General features: G+C 28.9%; 2 protein-coding genes across 4 annotated transcripts; both read left to right on the top strand.

Annotated features, from left to right (window-relative positions):
* On the top strand, positions 5,943–13,447 carry LOC105166512 (cold and drought-regulated protein CORA-like). The gene is made up of 3 exons (XM_020695267.1): positions 5,943–6,111; positions 6,332–6,579; positions 13,045–13,447. Exons 1-3 carry the CDS (start codon positions 6,000–6,002, stop codon positions 13,330–13,332), a joined length of 648 nt encoding a protein of 215 aa, XP_020550926.1. The 5' UTR covers positions 5,943–5,999; the 3' UTR covers positions 13,333–13,447.
* LOC105166470 (glycine-rich RNA-binding, abscisic acid-inducible protein-like) lies at positions 16,768–19,481 on the top strand. 3 transcript variants are annotated; one of them, XM_020695309.1, is made up of 3 exons: positions 16,768–16,908; positions 17,982–18,146; positions 19,177–19,481. In XM_020695309.1, the coding sequence occupies exons 1-3, from the start codon at positions 16,782–16,784 to the stop codon at positions 19,314–19,316; spliced, it is 432 nt and encodes a 143-aa protein (XP_020550968.1). In that variant the 5' UTR covers positions 16,768–16,781; the 3' UTR covers positions 19,317–19,481. The 3 variants fall into 3 exon arrangements, with proteins under 3 accessions (XP_020550968.1, XP_011084143.1, XP_020550969.1); XM_011085841.2 differs by having other exon boundaries at positions 17,982–18,131; XM_020695310.1 differs by having other exon boundaries at positions 17,994–18,146.

Here is a 22,112-nt window from a genome sequence, read left to right on the forward strand (position 1 = left end):
AGAACCTTTATGCAATAAAACAATCCAACGTCATGAAAATAAGAAATAATATATAATAGATAAGGACATAACGATCTTTTGATAAAATAAATGAACGTCCGCTAACTTCAACTACGGTGAGGGAAAAGTGCCTGTATTTAAGAAAATAGATTAGCTTTATTTCCTATTTTTAAAATACATGGGGTTTTTAGCTGACTTTTGAAAACACATGTGGTAATATGCAATTTGGCCTAAAAGAAAAGAAAGGAAAAAATGTAAAGCAACCCCTTGTGATATTGCAAATAAGCAAATTATCCCATTTGAAAAAAATTAGCAAATTACCTCATCGTATTTTGAAAAATGCAGCAATTTATCCCCTTTAGACATATTATTTTTTCATTGCTGTTATTTTTTAATAGGAGAATAATTTATTTATTTGCAATATCATAAAAAGATAAATTGCATTAAAATTCGAAAAGAAAACCAATTTAAATATATTATTAACACAATAAAAAAATTTAGGGTCACGTTATTAGAAACATTCGTTTGTGAGTGAAAACGACCATTTATTTTACATTAGTATAGATGAAAAAAGTATAGACAATAGATTAGTACAACATACTTCTGGATTTGTTCACAAATAGCCTCAGGGACCAAAGTGTGATCCAACATGTGGACTTTGTTCCTTTCACAAGTATAGGATATGAGCGTTAAATAGGGGGTAAAATGCAATTTATCTCTATATAATTTAAAAAATGAGTAAATTATTTTTCTTTATAAAAATATAACAGTTTATCTTTCCGATTATAGAGGTAAATTACTTTATTTTAAAAAATATAAAATAAATTATTATTTTATTTTTTATAAAAAAATAATCTATTTATTTTTTATATCATTAAATAGTTGCTATAGCAATTAATTGTGTAGGATTGATGTGGCGAGTTTTTGCAGTTGTGTTATAATTGGAGAATTGGTCAAATATGTAGGCTGCTGGTCCTTACATTGTGTGAAAATATTTTTTTAATTTCATAAATAAAAGTAAAATTTTTATTAGTATTATAATTATAATAGATAACACTTTTAATTCAATAAAACTCAAAATTATATTTTTTTAATCTTAATTATAAAGTTAATTTTAATATTAAATTTAATTGACAATTAATTTTAAAAAAATTATATAATAATATGTAAAGTTATAATTAGGGACATAAACGTTAAAATACAAGACAGGGCCAAGAGTTGGCCGAGTGGGATGAAAGATCTTCGTCACCCAGCCTTGATAAGTAATAGGTGTGAATCGCGGATTGAATGGATATCAACTGAACCGTGGTTCATTAAAGTAAGGGTTAGTTATATTTTGTCATTCGAATTATGATTCTTTTTACACTTTGACATTTAAATCTTTTTTTTTGTGTCAATTTACTATCTTAACTTTACGAAATTTTACACTTTGCCATTTATAACTGTTTTTCGCCAAGTTTTTTGTCGAAAAACCATCACATGCAGTGCATATGTGATATTTAAAGATATGTGATGTGATATTTTTCATATATGTATAACATGTGATGTTTTTTTGCATAGAAAATTAATAAAAATTAGGTCATATATGACAAAATACAAATTTTACAAAATTGAGATAGTAAATTGATACAAAATAAAATACTTAGATGGTAAAGTATAAAAAATGAGCACAATTTGAATAACAAAACATAATTTACCCACAAAGTAAATGGATGGTTTTTATGAAATTAATCTAAATATGCAGCAATATCTGAATCAACACATCAAAATAAATAAACCCAAAATTGATGGATTTAATTGCAACCACTTTTGTCCTACAAAATCTTGAAGAGAATCATATTTGAGCCTCATGTAGAGTTGACAATGCTAAAACCATGGGCCAACCCTCTGAAAGCCTTCAGTTCATCCCTGTCCTACAATTAATTCTACGTGCAAGTGCAGGGCTGCACACATTGAATTCAGTGAGATTTCAATATTTCTTGCTTTTGGATAAGAGGTTTGACGCAGCCTGTTTCTCGGGATTTTTAGAGCCCGTTTGGTTCTGTTTTTATTTTTATTTTTAATTTTCAATAATTATATTTATGTAAAAATATTTTATCAGTTTTTGTGCGAAAACTGATAATATGTTTGGATTAGTTGTTTTCAAATATAAGTATATAGGTGTAAGAATGTTGAATGTTGAATATAGGTATATATATTTTTGATGTGACAGAATAAAGGACATTTTTTTGTTCCGACTAGATTTGATCGAATCAAATCAATTATTTTTACTATATAATTACTCATTTTTTTAGAATTATATATCAATCACATAACAAGTATATTACATTTAACTAAATCGGATTCAGGCTAGAATTTGCCGACAAATATGGAGGGAATTGCATTTTGCTTTGCATAAATTATGCGAATGCATTTTACCCTTATTACGTATTGAATTCTTTAAACTAGTTAGGTATCTTGGAAATTAAAAGTTTTATTTTCAATTCATTTACTGCTTTTTTTAAAAAAATTGATGACAAAATTACCTGCAATTCATGTGGCCATTATTATTATTTGAATATTATTATTTCAAAAAGTGAAATTCTTTAGAAAGTATTGATTTATTTTTTAAAATCACATAAGCAATGAGAGTAAAAGTGTAAAGATTATAAGTTAGGAAATAAAAAGTACAATTTGTTGGATAAATGCAATTTACCCTCCTTATTAATTATTGATATATATCATAACCCTCCTAAATTAATAAAATATAATTACACAAACCTCCTATCTGCAAAAAATAATCACGAGACAATAAGTAATATGGATAAATGAATTTATTAATCCGACTAAAATGTGGTTGTAATCTCAGTAAATAATATGAACTGTGTTACATCATCAGAAAAATATGGTATACTCAGATAGGTTTGGGTTACATGGGTAATTGACTTTAGGTCAAGTGGAAGATTGTAAGAATATGTGATCAAAAAGCCAATTTGGCGATTTTAGAAACTATTCAACAATCTTTATTAAAGTAATATTTTTCTTGATGAATAGCAGTAAGTATTCATCTCTAGTAGTGTGTATTTGTCGTACTTACTAATTACGTCAAGCTACACTTTAACGTCGCGTTAAATGCTCAGACCAATTGAAAAACCCGTGTAGTTGGATTGCACATAGATTGGCAGATATCAAAACAATTTTTGAGAGTTAGTCCATAACATTTCAAGTTGAGAACCTCAAGACTAGGCATCAAGAGTCCTATAGAGATTTGCTCTGAGTATTGCATTCATTGGATGAGTGTCTTGTTTCATCGACGATAGACGTAGGTCGTCTATGCAATTTTAGTGGATTAGCTGACAAGGGTTGTCAACTAACTGAACTGACTCATTGAAATTGTTATATAGAAGCTTTGGAGGCTTGGTTGGTATGACAAATATTCCCGATTCCAATAGTATAAGATTAGTTTTTGGATTTTAGGAATCATGACAGTCGCATGCATATGAAGGATGTATATTGTATATGGTGAGAGGTGACCGTATCTTTAATATGGTCATTATAAGTCTTGTCCAAAATAGTAGAAGTATGCAGTGAGGATAGTGGAATCCAAGAGGATATCTGTCCTCTGATAGTATATTTCACATTAATAACTCCATCATTCAATTTCATTCGATAATCAATTTTCCATCAATAATTTCATTATTCAATTCCGTTTTCAATTAAATATAGTATCACATAATCATTCATTTGTCTTTTGTACACCATAAATAGGGTTGGTAGATGAGTCGAGTCAACTCGTGAGCTTTTTCCATTTCATTCAGTTGAGTCAACTCGTGAGCTCAAAGTATTATGTTCATAAGCGCTCGTGAGCTTTTTCTATTTTTTAATATACTTTTTTATTTTTAAAATTTTTATATATTTAACTCAATATTCAATACTATATCAACTTTATATTCAAAATTAACTACATATTATAATTATTAATCAATATCATATATTTTAATTTTAGATAATAATAAATTATGGTACTTTTATTTATATATTGAATCTCTATGCAAATTAGACAAAGCTTAGTAACCAAATTGATTAGTTTTAATATTTTTTTTTTTGTAAATAATTGTTTAATATGACGCATATAAATTTTATGTTAAATTTTAATATTCATTTGTTACAATTAACTTATATTTTTTATATCTATTTGTGAGTATATATTTATACCAAGATATATAATATGCAACCTATTTTATTACTTATAATCTTGTGTCAAATTAAGTTTGGTGATACCCTATAAATTAATCAAAGATGATGACGATGATGGTTGAACAATTTTAATTACTTTTATTGTTATTTTATTATATATATATATATATATATAATGAGATAAATCACTATTTTGTACTTTGTTAAAAAAATCATCTTTTATTTATTTAATTTTTTGTATATAATGAGATCAATCACTTTTAAAAAATTATTTATGTTTAATTATTTTATTAATATTAATAACTCTACAAAATTATGTGCAAATATTTTGATAATTTGATGTATATATATTTTTCTATACTTTTACTTATTATATTACTACTAAATTAATTAGTAGTTTAACAATACTAATCTATTTGTATTTATCTTAAAATAATTTTATATTTTAAGATTATGCTTTATTTTATATTAATTTAATTTACATTTATCTTAACTAAGTTTGTTAATTTTCAGTTTAAGTTTTACTTATTAAATATTTTTGTAATTTCATCTGACATCACCGATAAGAGCTTTTCAGGGTATTCGCCACCACTTTATTTATTTTATTTTATATCTATTATTTTTTCTATTAAATGTTTAGTGTATAGTTTAATTTTGTTATTCTTTTCTCTTTTTTTTTTCCTATAGTAAGAAACATATTTATTTAATGTTAATCGGTATATATTTTTTTTTATAAAATTTCAATTTAGTCACTAAATAATTTTTTTTGTTGGATTGGGTTTAAAATATTTTACAATAAATTTAAATGAATTGAACTTAATTAATATTTATTAAATCGACCCTTTTGCAATTCAATCCATTTTAAATTCATTCATTTTAATTGATTTTAAGCCTAATCATTTTAAATCGAATCCGTTCGGATCCAACCCAAATTCGACCCAATATATCTACCGATTTCACACCCATATTACAAATCTATAAATATGAATGAAAACATCAACAACATTAACATTATGTTTGAATTTGTATTTTGAGTATTTTGTTTTGTGTTTTGGAGATAGAGAGAGAAAAATAGAGATAAGTAAGTGTGTGTTGGAGATAGATGGTATGTTTAGATTTGTGTTTTGAGGTAATTTAATATATTTTAAAATATGTGATGTAGATATCGGGATTTTGGAGACAAAAATTACTGTTCATTTCAAATCATATCTCTTTTATATATAAATATTGTATGTTTAATGTTGTATTTTTTGGAGACAAAAATCACTATTTATTGTCAAATAAAGTCTATTTTATATTATATATAGAAAGTTAAAAAACAAAAAAACACACAAATAAGATGTAAAAGTACAAAAATAAATATTAGGTGTATTTTATCTTTGTTCTGGAAAATGCGAAAACATGAATCCAAAGATAGTAGTGTAAGTATTTGATTTTATATTTCTCCCAGACACAAACACGAAACATAATAATTTCAAACACAAACATCATAGGAAAACATGAAGAATGCAATGAAACTAGTGCATTTTCCTTCCCAACACCAAATAAAATTTCAAAAAATATATATAGATATATATTTTAGAACACTCCAAAGATAAGGATGACAAATTAGAGATGGGAAGAGTCAAATAGATGCAATGAAGCAAAGGTGGATTTTTGGGGTTCATTGAAAACATCTCTTCAACAGCCAACTAAATAAGGGCCTACCTCTAATTATTTTACAACACCTCCTCCACTCCTAGATTTTGCTATAAATACACAAACCCCATTCCTCATATCAAAACATCGATTCTCGATTTCTCAACTCTTTTCCGGAAAGAATAATGGGTTCCAAACCATTCCTTTTTCTTGCCTTTTTCTTAGCTACTGTTCTTCTCATATCCTCAGAAGTGGCCGCTAGGGAACTGGCTCAGACTTCCAATGCCATTGATGCATGTAAGCATTTCTTTCTGTGCTTCTCTCTCTCTCTCTCTCTCTCTCTCTCTATATATATATATATATATATATGTATGTAAGTATCTTCTCTATATATATATATATATATATATATATGTATGTAAGTATCTAAGAATGTACAGTGCTGAAAAGCTTTCGTTTGTGAAGTTACACAAAATTCATTAAAGTAATAATGCATAGCTCATAACTTCCAACGCAGCTAAGGAAGCTGAGAAGGCAAATGGAGCCCCCGTCGATGATGCCAAGTACCCGGGAGGCGGATACGGAGGGTACCCTGGAGGTGGATACGGTGGGTACCCTGGAGGTGGATACGGTGGGTACCCTGGAGGTGGATACGGTGGGTACCCTGGAGGTGGATACGGTGGGTACCCTGGAGGTGGATACGGTGGGTACCCTGGAGGTGGATACGGTGGATACCCGGGTGGTGGGCGTTATGCTGAAGCTCAGGCGAAGCCTCAAAACTGAGAAAGTCAGTATTGAAATATGAATAAAATGCCATGAATGATGTTGGTTCATTCATGCCAGGAGCATGCAGGTGCTCTTAGAGGTGTATGGGTGTAATAGTGTGTGTATTTGTTTTGCTTCTTGTTTTAATTTTCCTGAATCTACTGTCTGTCAGTTAGTACTAATGTTACTGTTTGTTTTTCTTTTTTTGAACAAAAATCAGAAATATATTATCCAAGTAACCAAAAACCAACTACCACATCAAGAAATTCTAATCTGGATCGGGCCAAATCTGAACTAATATGTGTAAATTTATAGTTAAAAAAAAATGACCAATCACATAACATATATGATATATTTGTTTTATAATTGATTTGATTCAATTAAATCTGATTCGATTAATAATTTTCTACACTCCAATCATGTTCAAATTCTGCTTACTTGTGAAAACACCCTCTCTCTTGGGCTTCTTGATAGTAAGCAAACAACGCCCAGCCCCCTAATAAATCAATTAGGGGTAAATTGATTTTTATTTTTTCTATTTTTGTTAATATCATCAAGACTCAGTTAATTTTGATTAACGAAAGGACTTATTTGGTACACATAAACAAATTTCAGAACTGCTAAACATATATAATTTTCAAATCACACGTATAATTATAATAATTTTTCAAGGAAGGAAGTGTAAATTATTCCTTATTTTTAATATTCCATATTAAGATATTTTACATTAGATTTGTATTTTCAGTTAAATTTAAAATGGGAAACAATTACTTTCACAAAATTTAAAAATTATAATTAATAAATGGGAAAATTTTATGTTTCACTAAGAAAAAAATTAAAAATCCTAATTTAGTCATGCTTGTCTATGAGAGGTTGAGTCTCAACATTTCCGGTAGGCTGTTGCACAGATCTGTCTGTCGAGGGGGGTTCTGTTGTTGTGAAAATTTTAATTTAGGTTTAAATAGCTTTCAACAAATCAATAAAAAAATGCATGCGAATATATATATATATATATATATATAAATTTAAAAACGGCAATTATGTAGGAATTACGTTACTTGACAATATTATTTTAAGATTGTAATAACTTCATTCTGTATAAATACTATCCGCTCACCACCACCTTAACATTAAACTTAAGAATGCCTCGACTTTTTCTATTGTGAGCACGTCACAATAACTGTTGTATCACGATATAATACACCAATCAATCACATTGCTCTAACTTTTTAATTAGGAAAAATGATTTTTCCAAACCCTTCGCATTAGCCATACATTTGTTTATATTATAAATATCACGGAAAAAAAAAAACAAAAGTTTTGAAAATTATCGTAATTATCAATATATAAATTTACTCTATTATTCACACATTTATTTTAAATTTTTTTATTAAGGGAGTTTTTTAAAAATTTCTACTTTCAAGAAGTGATTTTTGTAGAAAAAATTAGAATTTCTAGCAGAATCAAAAGTGGGTAGTATTTGTAAAAAAGATGAAAAACAAACAAAAGCTAAATTAGATAATATTTTGTAAAATATTACTTATAAAATAAACTTAATTGATTAAAGATCGTTTTGTCCTGATTTGTTAAAAAGTACTATTTTTCCTTATTATTTAACTTGTTGTTTGTCAATAATGATCATATTTTCATAAAAAATAATAAATTTTTATTTCAATTAGTATATTTTTATATTAAAATAAATATTTAATATAATAATGCTCTCACAAAGTAATATACATGTTGATTCATACACAACAATTGAACTTGTATGATTGCCAAAAATATATATATATATATTATTAATTAATCAACCAATATATGTCAATGAAATAATATAATTAGATGATGATATAGCAAATAAAATATAAAAATTCTATATATGCGAAAGTGTAAATTTGTTATTTTTAAATTATTCAAATTATTTAAAAACTCCAATATAACTTTAAATATATAGTTTTAAAAATAAATTAAAAACGGTAAAGTTGAATTAAAAATATTATAATGAGGGTACAATACTAAAAAATGAAGTTGAATTTATTTACAAAAAAAAAAAAAACCAACGCATCTAGAAGCACCTTCCAATTTGTTTATAGCTTTGGCCTAAAAGCACTTTTCTTATTATTTAGAAGTTGGCATTCAAACACGTCAAAAGTATTTTTTTGAAGCGAGAAGCTGGAAAGTACTTTTTTAAAACGCTCGCAAACACTTTCTAAATACAAAACAACCTGCAATGTGTCCCTTGAGTTGTATATTATGGGTAGGGGTAGCAACGGGGCAGGTTTTGGGAGGACTCGGGACTCGCCTGCCCTGGTACAAAATTTGTCCGGGGCAGTCTAACTGAGTAGATCCTATTATTTTTATTTTTTGTATTTATTCTACAAATAAATAGATGCTAGTAATGGTGGTACGCGATTTCCACACACATGATTTTATTGGATATAATGTGAGATATATTTATTTTTTAAAATTGATAAAAAATTAATACATCTAAAAACAAATAACTTCTTAATTTAAAGTAGTAGTTCTTACAAAAAAGTCCATACTAAATGAAAGACAGTAGAGTTCTAAGAAACAAAATGATATATCTTTTATAAATAAAATTCTTATTTTTAAGAATCAATCAAACTTGTAGTTGTACTTGCTTCAAGATAGGTTCACCTTTCACCTATATAGATAGGAAAAATTTAGAAATACCGTCTACAATAATATTTTGTAAATATGAAAAAGTTATTAAACAATACCTTGAGAACTTCTAATTTAGACCCGATGTCAATAAAATCTGCACCAATTATATGACAAATGTAATATACTTGTCATGTGATTGTGTACAATTTAAGAGAAGTGACTAGCCACATAGAAGTGTGATATACTTAGTTTATAATTGATTTGGTTTGACTAAACTTGATACGTGCAAAAATTTTCCTACATATATCTTGCACATGCAACCTCATTTATGGTCTCTACCAACCCTTACACATATAATGCATACATAAAAAAGTATTACAAATACACCCATACAAATATATAAATCTAGCATTTTAGTCCCACAAAATACAAGTATGCAACATCCCAGGCCAACAAATTACAAAAATATTACAAAGAATAACCCTTATGACTTCCTACATTCTGATTCAGCATCAGCAATAGCCAAACATGAATTCCTCCAAATCCCCAAATACTAAAAATCCTAAAATAATTGTCAGATTTCGATTTTAAACCACAATATAACTTATATATTATTTTCTATAGAAACATGAAAAGTACTAAAATTATCTAGAAATACTAAATCCATCAATTTTTTTGAACTTAGGAAACTTTTGAGTTGAATTGTTTAAATATTTTTGGGGGTTTAGAGATTAAGGAGATGGGTTTTGCATGTTTAGTAATTAGGGTTTTTGCAAATGGGTGAGAGAGGAGGGTAAATATGACCTTACTACCCCTTAATTTTTAACATATTTTTAAATATTTTTTTATTAAATATTTTTAAGGGTAATATAGTAATTTTGTCCTTGCCATCCAGGGGCTTCACAATCAGGGAGGTATTTGTAATTTTTCACTCAATGAATGCAATTATAATTATGTCAAATTTCAGAAGAGGGAGTAGCTGTAATTTACCCTGAATTTCATGTCAAGTCACATTATGCCAAACATCGCACCGAAAAGATTATGATTCAAAGAAATAAATTAGGGGTCTTTTCATGAACTTCAGAATTACACATAAATACATTATAGTTTAAAAAATTACATCAAGTATTCTTGACGTTTGTCTCCATCAATAAGTAAATATTTTCATTAGTCAAAATTCACAGAATTTGTCGATACTAATAAAAAAAATGAATAAAAATTCATATGTATCCGAATTGATTTACTATTGACCTATTACGAGTCAAACAAAATTTTTATGGCCAAACTATCTTTATAAGGGTGAAGATATACCTCCTCACATGCAATAGCGAGTATAAAAATATATAAGTCTAGTTTGATCATAAAAATGAACTAAGTCAGTAATAAGTAGATCGACGATAATATGATTGTTCATTCAATCTTTTTAGTAATATTTGCAAACTCGATAAATTTTAACTAATCAAGAGTTCTATTTATTATACGAAACAAACATCTAAGTATATAAAATATAAATTTTCAAATCATAAAGAACTTACGTCTAAAATACACAAAACCTCGTAAACAAGACGGGTTAAGTTATCCTAATACATTGTTTTGAAATTATCAAGTTAAAGGACAGTGAGAAGTACTTGGGGATTAAATTTTCAGTCTCCGAGGTCCACACTAAATCAAGAATAGAACAATAGGACCATTGGATTTCCATCCCAACACGGATATAAAATACGGGCTTATGAAAAGGTCAAAACTAAATGTATGGTTTATACGGAATTTCATGTAAAAAGTTAAGCTGTTAGATAGAAAAAAATTATATAATATTAGTATTTTAATACGTTTTTTTACGTGCAGATAAATAAAAAAATTATAATTTTAGTCCTATAAGTATGAGGAACAACAATTTAGTCCAAAATTTGCACTTTGAGGACAAGAGGGCAATTTGCTAAAATTATCAAAAAAGTACCCATAACATGCGAGTGACCAAGTACATTTTTCTGGTTATTTCAGCAAATTTTAGTTATTTTTATCCTTAATATGGGTAATTTTTTTAAAATTACACGATAAAGTTATCAAATGAATTCATAGAAGATTATAATTGTGACCCATTATACTTATTATGACATTACATTACAAATTTGTTTCTTATGAAAATAAAAGATAATGTGATTCAGCCCTAAATCTTTTACATTAAACAACAACTCATTTAAAAGATTAGATTATTTGAAAAAAAAAGTTTATTTAATATTTATATATATATTCATAAATATATTTGCCGTGAAACGGATGTAATTGATAATAGATAAGGTGGACTTTTGGAGAAATGATAGCAGTGTCTTCACCGGCCAGCTAACTGTGATCCCACCGTTGATCAAAGATATAAGTAAATAGTTTGATATACAACAGACGGCTATAAATAGAGATGTGCAATGCTCCACAAATCACAACATCAATTCTGAAATCGTCGAAGTGATAGGAAATGATTTCCAAAGCAATAATTTTCCTTAGCCTTTTCTTAGCTACGGTTCTTCTCATTTCCTCTGAAGTGGGAGCTGTGGAGCCGACCGACGCTTCCAATACCATTGGTACATGCAACCATTTCTCTATTCTCTCTGGCTCCAGATTATTTGCATGCACTCTTTTTTTTCAAACTATTTTAGCAAATTTTGTTCACTTTGTCCTCGTACGTAAATTTTTTAAAATTACAGAACAAAATCATTAAAATAATTTATATAACACTAAAATTGATTTCTCATCATACTTGCAGAATTGAAATTATCCTTCTTTCTTGGATTTATTAAATGTTTGTTTATATTTGTGATTGTATTACGAATCTATGTGTGTATGTGAGTGCATGTATAAGGTGGCACTTTTATTATACATTTATTCCTTTTGACTCCTTTTAACTTCTCAACAAATTGGGTAAATTTTACTTTTGGTTCTCATCTTTTGGGTCAAAAATTGATTTTGGTTCCTAAATTTTTTGAGTTATAATTTTGGTCCTTAATTTTTACAAATTGTTTAGGTTTTGGTCTTTAAATTTTTTTAGACACGACTTTGGTCCCTAATCTTTAGAAAATGTTGAGAGTTTGGTCCATCCAATTCCCCTATTCTTAACATCTTTAAATTGAATATTGATGATTAGACCAAAATTGCAGCAATTTGTAAAAATTAAGGATCAAAATCGTGTCTCGAAAAGTGTAAGGACAAAAATTGATTTTGGCTAAAGTGTAGGGACTAAAAGTGTAATTTTAGCCTAAAAAATTATATGAAAAAATTGTAATTTTAGTCCTATAAGTATAAAATGCTAGTTCTGTCGTATATAAATTCACACTACAAGAAAATATGATATTAGTAATAAAATATTAAGTGATGGTTTTAAAGTTGTCACTTAATATATATATATATATATATATATTAAGTAACAATAATTTTTATTATGCCACTATATAATTATTAGTGACAAAAATTGTGTATAAAGTTGTCAATATATATAACTGTGACATATATAGCGACAATAATTACATGTATCAGTAATTATATTTAGTAACAACTTTATAAACTATTTTTCACTAATTTTTTTTAATAACTATTTTTATGAAATAATTGTCACTAATTGTAATTTTGCAAATTGAAATTTATTATTGCGATAAAATAAAAGTTCTTATCACTAAATATATATAATTAATGACTATTAAAATTGTCAATGAATTTTTTCCTGCTAAGTTCTCTCTTTTTCTTTTATAATCTTATTTTAGTTGAAAAAAATTAGCATAAAATGCACCAAATTAAACTGATTATATGCACTTTTGTGATAATTTTAGTCATGAATTGATTAATATAACGTAGCTCATGACTTCTAACACAGCTGAGGAAGCTGCCAAGACAAATGGAGTTGAGGTCAATGATGCCAAATACCCAGGAGGGGGTGGCTACGGTGGCGGCTATGGTGGTGCAGGTGGCTATGGAGGCGGAGGCGGCTATGGTGGCGGAGGCGGCTGGGGTGGTGGCGGAGGTGGCAGTCATGGTGGCTACTGCCGTTACGGGTGCTGTGGACGGAGGTACTACGGAGGCGGTTGCCGATGCTGCAGTTACGCTGGTCAGAAGGCAGATGCTGAAGCTCAGGCCACGCCTTGAAACGAAGAAAAGCGGAAGTGCTTAAATTCCTATACTAAATAATAGCTTTGAATTCTGAATAAAATGCATGAATTAAAAATGATGTTTTTCTTTCATGCATATACATAAACCCTAGTAGCCTGTGATTGTTGTTTAGCTTTCTTTTAAATTTTTGGAATCCCTCAGTTATTATCCTATTGCTATTGCAACGTCCGTTGACTACTTCGTTCACTACAATTTGCTAATAATAATAAAAAAAGAATGAAAATTAATATTTATTCCAATTAATTTATTACAAGTCAAATAAATTATAACTAAACTGTTTTTATAAAAGTAAAGATATACCCCCACTTGCAGTAGCAAGTGTGAATATACATAAGTGTAGTTTGATTAGAAAATTGTATTAAATCAATAATAAGTCAATCGGGATAAATATAAATTTTTATTCAATTTTGTTTGCTAATAACTGCAAATTCGATAAATTTTATTTATTGAATAAAAACCAACGTTAAAAATATTAAATATAACTTTTTAAATTATAAAGAATTTACTTATATAAAATTTGATGACAAAACGATCTAATTGGCTAAATTACATTTATTGTCCCGTATATTAGGGGTGGTTGCATTTCAAGGCATGTAATTAAAGGTGTAGCAAATAAAATCCCAAAATTAATTTTTTTTTTGCTATTGAAGGACTCCGGCAACCGAATTTTGCAAATTTGCCGGAAAGTGCCTACTTCGACATAAATTAGGGTTTCAATTTGGGGCTTTTGCTGATGTGGTGGGGAGGGGGGGGTAAAAATATCAGAAATATCATTATCATACAAGTGGCAGCAAATTTGCAAAATCCGGTTGAAACCCACCGCCACATCAGCAAAAGCCCCAAATTGAAACCCTAATTCATGTCTAGGTAGGCATTTTCCGGCAAATTTGCAAAATTCGGTTGTCGGAGTCCTTCAATAGCAAAAAAAAAAAATTAATTCTGGGATTCTATTTACTACACTCTTAACTACATGCCCTGAAATGCAACCACCCCTAATATACGGGAAAGTAAATATAATTTAGCGCGATCTAATTATCCTAATAAATTAATAAAGGGGCATCTTTCTTTTGTAATTATTAAGCTACATAGGATAGTCTGATCAGAAGTACTTGGGCATTAAATTTTGACACTCCGAGGTACCCATAGCTTTAACTATTCCTCAATGACCAAACTATATCACGAATAGGACCACACTAAATCACGAATAGGACACTAAATCACGTGCAAATTTTACATATTGAATTATTCTTTATAATTTGATTAGTTCCCTCTCTATGAGGATTAAGTTCCTCTCTTGTATGGGAGTTGGTATGAGTCCACATTTTGAACGTCGGCATCGATCCCTCGTCGTAGCCAGAATTACTTCTTTGTGAGGTTTGGGATCATTCATCTCTGATTCTCCAGCCTTATTGGAGAGTGTTCAACACAATATCACCGTTCTCATCATACCTGCTACGTATTCCTTTCCATACCTCGTTGGATTCTTTCTTGTGCTCCCTTGGGCCACACGGCTGCTCTATTCCTTTTCGTTTCATAGGGTGTTTTCTCGCTTAATGTCATGTTTTCCGTCCCTTTCTAGGTTTCGTTCGCTGTTGTTTAGGGTGTTAGGGTCAGTCGCTTTTTAGGGTTTGACTTTACCCTTATGTTTCTTACTCCTCAAGCAGGGGTTAGTTTTAGGAGTTTATTTTCTCTTGTATGTGTTTTTCCTCCCTTTCAGGCAGGGGTTGCAGCGCGCAGGGTATCTGATCCCATTATCAGCCTGCCGATCTCGTTATGACCCTCTCTGTTACACTCTGATCCTAGGGTATGGAAGCTGAGATCAAACGCATGGGGTGGACACTTAGGTTGACAGAGGAGGAGGGCAATGGACTCCTGGTGCCGGACGAATTATGGAACGCTAAGTTGGAGGGGCATCAGTTGATCTTGGTCGGGAGGCTGTTAGCATATAGGATGGTCACTTTCAAGGGGTTTAGCCGATCGGTTAAAAGCATGATTAATCCGGTGAAGGGCTTGGAAATTAAGCAGTTTCCAGCAACGCGATTCTTATTGCGCTTTAATCACATCATTGATCGCAACAGAGCTCTGGCAAAATGCCTGTGGAGTTTTGAGGAGAATATTCTGATCCTTAATGGAATTGGAGGAGGACGAGAATCCCATGCAAGTGGATCTTGATTAGTGTGATATTTTCGTACACATTCATGAACTCCAGTTGAGTAATATGGAGATGGAGGATGGGGGTTATGCATGGGGAGCCTCACTACGCATTAGAGTAGGATTGAATGTAAATCCCCCATTGAAATGGGCCCTCAAAATTACAACACCGTTGGGAGGTGAGCACTTGGTCTCCTTTACATATGAGAGGCTACCCAATTTTTGTTATTTGTGTGGGTGATTGGGACACATGGGAGAGTATTGTGAAGTAGCTTTTGCCCTGGGCTTCGTTAATAATAACAATAATAGAATAAATATATCATTTACAATCAATTATTATAAATATTATAATATAATTAAATTTTTATCCCCTTTATGTAAGTTATTGTAATTTAATTATCGTTATTATATTAATATTTTGTTGAGTTGAGTTATTAATTTGTATTATTTCCTAAATATATAATAATATATAAAAAAAGATTTGGTTGATTCTATTTAACAAATAAATTAACACATTAATACATTAATCTTAAGATTGATTATAATTAAAAAATATTTAAATAATTATAATATATTTATTTTTGTTATTAATAATAATATACATAATATTTATAAAAATATATATAATACAATATATATATATATATATAATACATCTTGACAAGCGTTAGATCGATGCTGCCTATTTAGTCTTGTACGCATCTATTTTGAAAATTCTGTCTATAATTTTAAAAATTTCGCAAATTAAAGACAAAGATGAGAGGAATTTGCTAAAAATACTTTTAACATGCACGCGACCAACTTAACCAGGTGCATTTTTCCAACTATTTTAACAAATTTTAGTTATTTTTATATCCTCAATTTTGATATATCTTTAAAATTACAGAATAAAATTATCGAAACGAATTCATAGAAGACTATAATTTTCGTTTCCCCAATACTTACGGCACTTAGATTACAATTTTATTTCTTTTGTAAGTGAAAAGTAATGAGAATCAATCCTAAAATTTTTTATATTAAACAACTACACCTAAAAGATTAGGTTGCTCGAAAGAAGGCTCATTTAATATTAATATCTTAACATATATATTTGCCGTGATACCAATGTAATTGATCATAGGTAAGATTGGCTTTGGAGAAATCAAAACCGTTTCTTCCAACTAACTGTGATCCCACCGTTGATCAAATATATAAGTAAATAGTTTGATACACAACGGAGGGCTATAAATAGAGATGTGCAATGCTCCATAAATCACAACATCAATTCTCAAGTGATGGGAAAAGAAAGCATGATTCCCAAAGCAATTGTTTTCCTTAGCCTTTTCTCAGCTACGGTTCTTCTCATTTGGTCTGAAGTGGGAGCTGTGGAGCTGACCGACGCTTCCAATACCATTGATACATGCAAGCATTTCTTTATTCTCTCTACCTACCTATGTCTATCATTAATCCAATTATATGTAATATTACATATGTACATTGCAAAAATTAGAATCTTAATCCATTTCTTTTTAAGTATCCGGAGGTAATTTTAGTTCTGTATGAATTTATTTTGATAATTTTATCTTATAATTTTAAAAATTTCATGCGTTGAGGATAAAAAAAAAAAAAAGATTGTTTTTGGGTGTACTTTTTTTCCATCTATTTTAGCAAATTTTGTTCACTTTGTCCTCAGTACGTGAATTTTTTAAAATTACGGAACAAAATGATTAAAATAATTCATGTAGGACTAAAATTGTATTCTTGTCGTACTTACAGGACTGAAATTATCGTTCTTCCTTTGGATTTATTGAATATTTGTATATATTTGTGGTTGTGTTACGAATCTATGTGTGTGTATGTGAGTGCGTGTACAAGGTCGTAATTTTGTTATACATAGTGACGACACAATATTGTGATAATAATTACAAGTTTCACTATAATTATATCTAGTCATAATTTTATACACCATTTTTTCACTAATATTTGTTAATAATAATTTTTACGACTCTCTGCTAATTTCTCCTATTTTCTAATGTTATTGTAGTAATCTTTTTTTAATATTTTTGGCAATAGGATCCACTCATGAGGAGACAAGTCTTTCTCCTATCAGACACTAATTTATTTTTATCATATAATTAGATTAGAAAATTATTCAAATTAAGAACAAAAGCTGGTTGATTTTTCATTACTTCAACCGAATACAGTCTAAATGGGCAAATTTAATTGATTAGGACGAATTATTAAATCGGAATATCATTATGTGATTGTTCGAAATTCATGAAATTTATTATTTATTAATATTTTCTTTTGGTCAATTGTTGAATAAAATCAGTTGTAAAGTAGAATTATTTCTACTGTTTTTGTATTAAAATTTTTTCAAATTGCAAACAAAAATAGCCAAAATTTACTAAAGTAACCAAAAAATAAATCTAATTAAACTAATCATATGCTCTTTTTCGATAGTCTTGAATTGATTAATGTAACGTAACTCACAGTTTTTACCACAGCTAAGAAAGCTGAGAAGACAAATGGAGTTGAGGTCAATGATTTCAAAAACTTGGGAGGGGATGGCTTCGGTGGCGGCTATGGTGGTGGCATCTTTGGTGGTGGAAGCGGAAGCGGAGGCGGAGGCGGAGGCGGCTATGGTACTGTGGCCGGAAGTACATTTATCCCTTTTAACTTGTTAACAAATTGGGTAGATTACACTTTTGGTCTTTATATTTTGGGCCAAACTAAATTTTAGTCCCTAAATTTTTCAAAACATAATTTTGGGGTCTAATTTTACAAATTTTTAAAATTTTGGTCCATAAATTTTTCGAGACACGAATTTGATTTTTAATATTGACAAATTATAAAGATTTTGGTCCATCCAATTTCCTTATTTTGACATCTTTAAACTCAATTTTATAAATTGAATCAAAATCATAATAATCTATAAAAACTAGAGATCAAAATCGTCTCTCAAAAAGTTTAGGGACCAGAATTGGCTCTGACATAAAGTATAGGGACTAAAAGTGTGATTTACTCTCAACCAATTATAATTTTAATCCTGTAAAGTATGGAGTGTTATTTTAGTCCTATATAAATTCAAACACAAAAAAAATAAGATATTAGTGATAAAAATCAAGTAACAGTTTTAAAATTATCACTAATATATATATTAAGTGACAATAATTTTTTATTATGTCATTATATAATTATCGGTGATAATTAAGAATTGTGTAAAGTCGTCACTATATCTAATTAGTACAACACAATATTGTCACAATAATTACATGTCTCACTATAATTCTATTTAGTCACAACTTTATACACAGAATTTTCACTATTTTTTGTTAATAACAATTTTTACGAAATAATTATCATTAATTGTAATTTTGCTAATTGAAATGTATTATTGTGATAAAATAAAAAATTCTTCTCATTAAATATATATATATATATAATTACGGACTATATTAAAAATGTCAATTGAATTTTCGCTGTCAATTTCTCCTTTTTTATAATGTTATTGTAGTAATATTTTCTATAATTTTAAAAAACTTTTCCCAGATCGGAGAACACAAATAATCATAATTTACTAAAGTGACCAAAAAATGCACTTAATTAAACTGGTCATGTGCACTTTTTCAATTATTTTAGTCTCGAATTGATTAACGTAACGTAACTCATGTCTTCTACCAATCACAGCTAAAGAGGCTGAGAAGACAAATGAAGTTGAGGTCAATCATGTCGAATACTCAAGAGACGGTGGCGGAGGAGGCGTCTATGTTGGCGGAGGCGGCTACATTGGTGGACGCACTGGTGGCGGAGGTGGCGCCAAGCCTTAAAGCAGGCTGTGAAGTGGAAGTGCTTAAATTCCTATAACTGAATAAAATGCATGAATGAAAAATGAAGCATAGTACAAGTTCTCTTTGTGGTGTGAGCAGCGTCTGATTGTTGTTTAAATTTCCTTTAAATTTTTGGAATAAAATCTTACATTAAAATTTGTGAAAGTAGTGAGTCGGTTCGAATTCGCACGGGTTGAATTTAATTTAATTTTTTTAGATGAAAGTGGGATTTGGTGAAATTTAAATTTTGGAAATAAAATTGGAAAAAAGGAATAATATAAGAAAAGACTTTCAGCTTAGAGTGTGTTTGGCTTGTGCGAAAAGTGGGAGCATAAGAGAAGTGAAAGTAAAAACGAACGTATAGTTAAAATATTGTTAGTAATTTTTATTTTATTTTAACTAAACAATTTAAAATAAATTAACAATACTCATTTTGATCAAAGTATAATATTTTGATGAATATTATTTTATTTTTATTCATATTTGATAAAATATTTTTATTGATTAGGTTTTTAAATTTTTTTATATACTAAAATTGTATTAGTATAATATTGAATTATTTATTTTCTAATACAAAATGAAAATAAGGGTTAATTCAATAAAATTACAAAAAATAGTCTTTCTTCTCAATCTGTTTTCCTGCAAATGTTTGAAATTCACTCTCCTTTCAATCATACCAAACAACTTGAAAGAAAACTATTATTCTTTCCCTCCCCCTTCCCCTTTCACTGTGTATTTCCTCTCACTTGAACCAAACAAACCTTTAAAGACGAGATGATGCTTGATTTCATTATTGATCAAAGAAATAACAATGATTCATAACAACCTTCCATTTCCTTACATTTTCTGATGTGTTGCCATTAATAATTAGACTAAACAAACAATTACAGATTTGAAAGTCCAATTGACTAGACAAATATTCTTGACAGTCTTATCATTCAAATATCAAATTATTTGTGATAAGAACCTTAGAACAATACAAATACTCAAGTTAATGAAGTAGAAAGCACAAATTAAATTTCACAGCATACGAGAATTAAACATTCACCGTATTTTTAACTGAAAATAATAAGATTAGCTAAGCATACTAATGAGAGAATTTTATAAAAGCCTGCATTAAGAATTACATCATCTATTTATATTAATTTCCTAATAAAGCTAGATACTGCTTTCCTTTCTAGAAGGAAACAAAGTTTCCTAATAAAATTAATTCTAATTGACTTTCGTAATTCTAATCAAATCAAATATTAAAAAGAAGGAAAAGCAAAAAATATTTTTTTTTAATTCATTGAATTTATTGATATTAATAAAAAAAAACTGAATAAATATTGATATTTATCATCGATTAACTTATTGTAGGTCAAAATAACTTTTTCGAACTAAACTATCCTTACAATGATGAAAATCTATCTCTTTACATACTTCAATATGTGAAGAAGTATGAGGGTAATTTAATTACAAAAAGATTTATTTGACCTGTAATAAGTCAGTAATACGTCAATCCAGGGTAAGTATAGATTTTTTTTTCTGATTTTTTTTTTAGTATCAACAAATTTGGTGAAATTAATTAATGGATGAACTTATTTGTTAGACGAAAGTAAATCTCAAGAGTGTTAAATGTAATTTTTCAAACAATAGGGTATTTACATGTAATTACACCAAACCTTATTAGAGGCGAGTCTAATTATTCTTATTATATTTCTATCGTAACTTTTTGTATTATTTTATTAAAAATATTTATCGATTTAAATTATTGATGTATTAAATTAATTTTTGAATTATAATATATTGAATAATACAATAGGATAAAAGGATGGGTCAAAAAGTTGAACCACCAAACCCCATTATTTCAGATTTCAATCTCACACGCATTCTCCTAAACGTGTCCACTCTACACACACCCCATGTTACATGCTCATGCCCCCCACAACATTGTCAAATTACCAAAGAATCTTGCGGCTTCAAAAGTCACGTATTTACCACGTGTAGGTGGGTAAGTGGGCCCAAGATTTGATTTGTGGGAACATTCGAATCCATGCAACACTATCATTGAGGCACAGGCCAAATTTGCGAAGTTTTGGCCAATAATCTTTGAGGTTATGGTTGAAGTCTATTAGGTATGTGGGATGTTGTTTGTTTTATAGTAGTAGTTGGTTTACTGCATAATAGGAGTTGTCTGTCTGCTGTAACAGTAGGTGTTATTGAGTAGGATATGATTATTGTAATAATGCTTATTAGATTTTGATATCGATAGAATTGATTGTACTTGTAATCAATTTATTTAAATTAATAATAAAACTTATACAACATCGGCCGATGCAAAGCCAAGAATCCCATATAAATCAATCCATCGATTTTTTTGAGATTGATTTTGAATCATAAACTCCTCGCATTCTTCTTCTAAGATTGGCAAATAATCTAAGTATATATCTTAAGAAACCTTTACATATACTATAATTTAAATATGGAAGGATAACATGTTAATATAGTATATGATATATAATTAGGCACAACATCTTTATTATATTTATTTAATGCATTAATTGCACTTCGACCTCCTAAAAAATATGAAAATACACTTTTTTTTTAAAAAAAGTATCAAAATTACACTTTCACCCAATGTATGTTTACATAATAGTGCCCCTCAATTTTTCTTCTCATTATTGGCCTTTGATTTTATTTATTGTACACTAAAAGCCCGGATAGCTCAAGGGTACACCACTTGATCGAGTTATTTTATGCATTATCATTTTAATTTTACTTTTCGTGCTTCTATCCCGCTTCTCGTGCTGATCC

The sequence above is a fragment of the Sesamum indicum genome, linkage group LG7, assembly GCF_000512975.1.
Source record: "Sesamum indicum cultivar Zhongzhi No. 13 linkage group LG7, S_indicum_v1.0, whole genome shotgun sequence".
Taxonomy (NCBI): Eukaryota; Viridiplantae; Streptophyta; class Magnoliopsida; order Lamiales; family Pedaliaceae; genus Sesamum; species Sesamum indicum.